The 4,985-nt window shown below is 23.3% G+C and overlaps 1 protein-coding gene across 2 annotated transcripts in view; it reads right to left on the reverse strand.

The window, feature by feature from the left end:
* The window catches only part of LOC115237500 (glutamyl aminopeptidase-like), an 8,253-nt gene that overhangs the window by 726 nt on the left and 2,542 nt on the right, over positions 1-4,985 (reverse strand). Inside the window, exons 4-12 of one of the 2 annotated variants that reach the window (XM_029810575.1) lie at positions 4,361-4,529; positions 3,785-3,929; positions 3,335-3,416; positions 2,711-3,075; positions 1,915-2,195; positions 1,220-1,407; positions 762-1,064; positions 599-668; positions 323-451 (exon numbers count right to left, since the gene is read on the reverse strand). In XM_029810575.1, coding sequence (XP_029666435.1) covers positions 323-451; positions 599-668; positions 762-1,064; positions 1,220-1,407; positions 1,915-2,195; positions 2,711-3,075; positions 3,335-3,416; positions 3,785-3,929; positions 4,361-4,529 — 1,732 coding nt within the window. Of the gene's footprint in view, positions 1-203; positions 452-598; positions 669-761; positions 1,065-1,219; positions 1,408-1,914; positions 2,196-2,710; positions 3,076-3,334; positions 3,417-3,784; positions 3,930-4,360; positions 4,530-4,985 lie in introns of those variants that run through there. The other variant, XM_029810574.1, reaches the window with a different exon arrangement.

A 4,985-nucleotide genomic window follows, 5' to 3' on the forward strand; every position in this document is an offset into this window, starting at 1 on the left:
TATTTGTATTATATTATTAATTAGCATAATGCAAAGTATTATTGAATGTTACTTAATAATTTAATTTAATATAATTTCATATTAATATTAATATTAATAAGTAAAGATATATTAAAATCAGATTAAAATGGAATTAGATTAAAAAATAATAAAAAAGTAAGATACAAAACAAGAAATTTAACAACAGATTAATAAAAAAAATTAAAAATAAGAAAGTATAAATCATTTTTAGGTCTATACTCTCTAAAAATATAGATAAATATGCACAAATTGTATAATGTCATCTTCCATTGATTTACATATTCCAGTTATCCCTGCTTACTTTTATATCTGAAAGGTTTACAAGATACTTTGTCTGATTTTCGATTTCGTTTAAGCGTTTTTTTATCTTTTCTTCAACATAAAACGTCAAACGTGGACTTTTCATGTAACTTTCTACGAATTGGTGTATCTAAAACAGATGATATTAATTCTATATTTTCCCTAAAAATAAGTAATTTATTTTTTTATTTTAAATAAAAATTTTAATATATATATATATATATACACACATACATGATTTTTCATGATAATTCAAGATAATATGATAAAAATTTACCTTGTTAAGTTCTTCCCTAGTATACACATGATTTATAAGATCAATTAATACTGCAATCCGACTGGCTTGTCTACAGACACAAAACAGCAGGTTAACAATTAATTCATGAAAAACTTTCACGATATTATTAGCAGAATACATATATGAACAAAGATGTAATTACCTCGGTATTATTTTCTCAAAATTTGATAATATATAACTAAGCATTATCCCATTCTTTGCATGTTTGGCAATAATAAAATGAAAACTGTTAATATGGTCCTTATCTTTTATTATTATATTATGATCTTTCGATGCCATTAGCAACGTATAGTTTTGAATGATAGCAATATTTCCAGAGCAAGCCAGAAATTTTAAATATTTATTATCAGATTCTTTCATGTACATCTCAAATACATCATTCCAAATACTATCGTCCGTCATCAAACCATTACAATATGTCCATTCTTCCCACCATGGCAGAAGTCTACAATATTGAAAAAGAAAATAAAAATTTGTTATAAAAGTTTAGTTTACAGTATTATATATATTTTAATCAAATAGCATATGCATTATGTCGCATGAAAGATGCAAGAAAAATGTTACTTTCTATCCAAGAATCATAATAAGAAAAAAAATTACTTATTTGTTGTACGATTTGCGAGATGCTGTTGCAGTTTCGAACCTGCTACTGTCTTACAGTTAGGTTCATCGAGAATACATGCCCATTTTGTAACTTCTTGTTTTAGACAATTAGTAAGATAATTTTTATTAGATTCTTCGTATCCCATATTCCGAAGAAGCTTGTTTAATATTTCCTTCATCTCTTTCTAAAAATTATTTTATGAGTTGTTATTTGTATAAAAAAGATATATATAGTGTGTATAAAAATATATATTTTTACTAAAATTTTTTTCCTTGATAAAGTAAATGTAAATTTAATTTTTTTTCGATTCTTGTTTCTATCATTGTATACTGCACAAATATATTTACACATATAAATATAGTTGCTTATAATTTATCGTTCATTGATATTAAATTGTTACATAAAACGTAAATTTAAAAATTTTTATTATTTTATAAAATTTTCATAAAACAAACAATAGATTGTTATAAATTTCGATATATTAATAATAATTTTTTTTTGTCTAGTAAAATTACGAATAAAATAGACATTAGTATACAATATTATATATGATATAAAATTATAACAAAAAGAAATATAACTGAATTTTTTCTATTATCTTTTTGGAGAATATCTAAAAATGGCTATATAAAATTAATATATTTAGATGTAATTATTTAATATATAAAATTTTTAGGGAATTTATTATTACCTTGATATTATAAACTCTTCTATCTGATATTGGAAAAACTTTTGACATATGCTCAAGAGCTTTGATCATAGGATACCATGCTACATAATCTGTCTCTCGCGATAGATATTTCGTAAGTTGCCAAAATACAGAAGAATCAAATTGCTTAATCGTTAGGAAATAATAAGCGTCATCGATGATTTGAGCACGATTGAGAACATGAATTTTTGAATATTCCATAGAGTTTAGGTACGTTGCAATTCTTTTCCAGTTCTCAATATCATAATCGACACGATAGTATCCTAGCGTATAATAAATAAGTTCTATTATTATTATACATAATAAAGCATTTATAAAAGATCAGTATTGTATTTAGCATAAATTACGAGGAATGCTATTAAATTTTTTTAATTTGTTAAATGTAACAAAAACTTATTTTTTAAGTGTAAACTATTATTATTATAGAATTACATTTGTCACTGTGTAATACTCTATAGAATAAAATTGCATAAGAAATTTTCTACATAAATTTAAATTGATTTTAGAGATCACTAAATCATTCATGCATAATAGAATTTAATTCATTGTTAATTCAATGGCAATAAACCGAATACTTCATATAACATTTTATACAACATTATAAAATTATTATACATATTTACTGCAACGCATAATTATTATATGTATTTAATGTAACGCATAATTATTTTAAATTTATACTAGTACAAAGAGACATGAATAAAACTGTAGAATAAAAAAAATTTTAATTATGTGAAATAAACATAGGATCATAATATATTTATTGATTGATATTTACCAGCTTGTTGTAAATTAAATATAATCCAACCATCTTTTTTGTGATCTTCATGTACTTCAACATATGATTTTTGCGGCGTAAATTTTTGCCATTTGATATGATGAAGCGAAGTCTTGTTAAAATTAAGATCGCTCTGTGTAGTATAGGTTATAGGTACCCACAAATCATTATCGAATGAATCATTATTTACTAGTACTATATCTGTATGACTATAATAGCGCATTACTTTTACTATAGGATAATTTTTATATCTTATCCAACCATTCATTTTTTCCATTAATTTAATTTCGGTATTATACGATTTATCAAGAGCATCTTGCATAGCGATCCAAAAATCATCAGATGTTGTCCGGCGAATACATGCACTAAATTTAATAAATTTGATATGAAATTAAGAATTAATACACATATATATATACATACTGTAATAAATTGCGTTAAAAAAGTTAAATTCAGACTTATACATATCTGTACCAACCCATACATAGATACATATATACGTATATACAAGGTCGAAGCCTGATCGGTGACTCCCTGTGTATATATATACTGTTAAATATGTAATATAATATTATATTTAATTTTGTACGATACATATTAATTAATTAAAATAATTATACTCACTTTGTGTGTAAATACTTTTTGATACCATCTTGAAACACTTCATCAGTAAGTACATATTGCAACATACGCAATGTAGAGAATGCTACAATTCATGTTACATAATGCATATAATTAAGAATGTTTAAAAGAAATTTATTTAATGAAACGTTCATAAATTCATAAACTTAAAACTAATTTTATAAAGAAAAATTAAATTTCTAGCTTTAATTATATATGTATATACACACATACACATTATTCTCCCTTTCTCTCTCTTTGTAAGTGTGTGTGGGTGTGTAATATATAGCATATTAAAATTTTTTTTTTTGCATTCTGTTCTCTAGCAAACAATGTATTAGACAGCAAATATATTCTATATATGTATAAATTTACTCATGTTTGGAACTTCTTTATGACATTTATATTCTAGAATTTATGAACAATCATTTAATCAGACTTATTCAATCTTACCTTTGTAATGCAAAGAAGGGGAAAGTGAATTAATTTCAGAATTGATGATTTGTACGAGTCTCTCATCGAAATAGGAGTTTAAAAGGAAAGATTCGTGTTGTAACTGGACTACTAACATATCCATCATTTGATAAAATTGAAAATTCTAGAGACAAAGATTTTAATGTGTTAAATAAATACTTGATCAAAATAAGTTGCTAGGCATTAGCAATATGTATTAGATCTTGTTATTTCACTAAGAAAAAATTTTGTTATGTTTTATATGTAAATAAATTATATGTAAAATGATATGTTATGTGTATATAATTTAGATTTAATATTGATATATCTTAAAAAAGAAAAAAGAGAAAAAAATATAATTGTATTCTTTTTTTATACTATTTTAACATGCTTGCCATTTTCTGGCTGAGAATCTCTTTTTTTTTTAAATTTTATAAAAAGTTGAGAATATCGAACTATTTGCATTCTAGCTCTGACGAATAAAAAACACAAAGATTTAAAAATTTGTTATATTATAACAATTATAACCAGTATTTTATTTACGTAGATAATCTAGCGTTAAGAATATAAAACAACCTTATGAATGGCATAGATTTCTAAGAATTGAGCAAGTCCCTCATTTAACCAAGGTGATATATTTTTAAAAGATTCCTGTGCCACATTATGTGCTATTAAGCGTGACGCCTCCATTTTGTTATGTGTCATGCCTAATAATGATAGTTTATCGTCCATAACAATTGTTTCTCTGAAAATAATTAATGCCTAATTAATGCAGAATACTATTTGTTAAGACATTCTTATTGCGAAAATTCTTGTATATTAAATATGCAATTTAATTAATTTAAATATTAATTACATCGGATATAGATATTAATTCGATTATTAAGTTTCAAATAATTTAAACACAAACTGATTCTTATTTATAATAAATATAAAAGAGAAAAGAAGTATATTTGATAAACTTAATACACACAAAAATATGAATTTTTTTAAATAAAATACAAAAAATATTATGGTTTAATTATTTACAGTATATATGTATGTATATACATACATATATACATAAAAATTATTATTAAAATAATAATTGCATTCTTAATACATATTTCTGACATAAAACTGGAAGTTTTTGCATACATTACTTTTGATTATATATATTATCGATTAAAACTTATGTAAGCATAAAATATATATATATATA

This window comes from Formica exsecta, unplaced genomic scaffold (genome assembly GCF_003651465.1).
Source record: "Formica exsecta isolate Colony F162 unplaced genomic scaffold, ASM365146v1 scaffold298, whole genome shotgun sequence".
Classification (NCBI taxonomy): Eukaryota; Metazoa; Arthropoda; class Insecta; order Hymenoptera; family Formicidae; genus Formica; species Formica exsecta.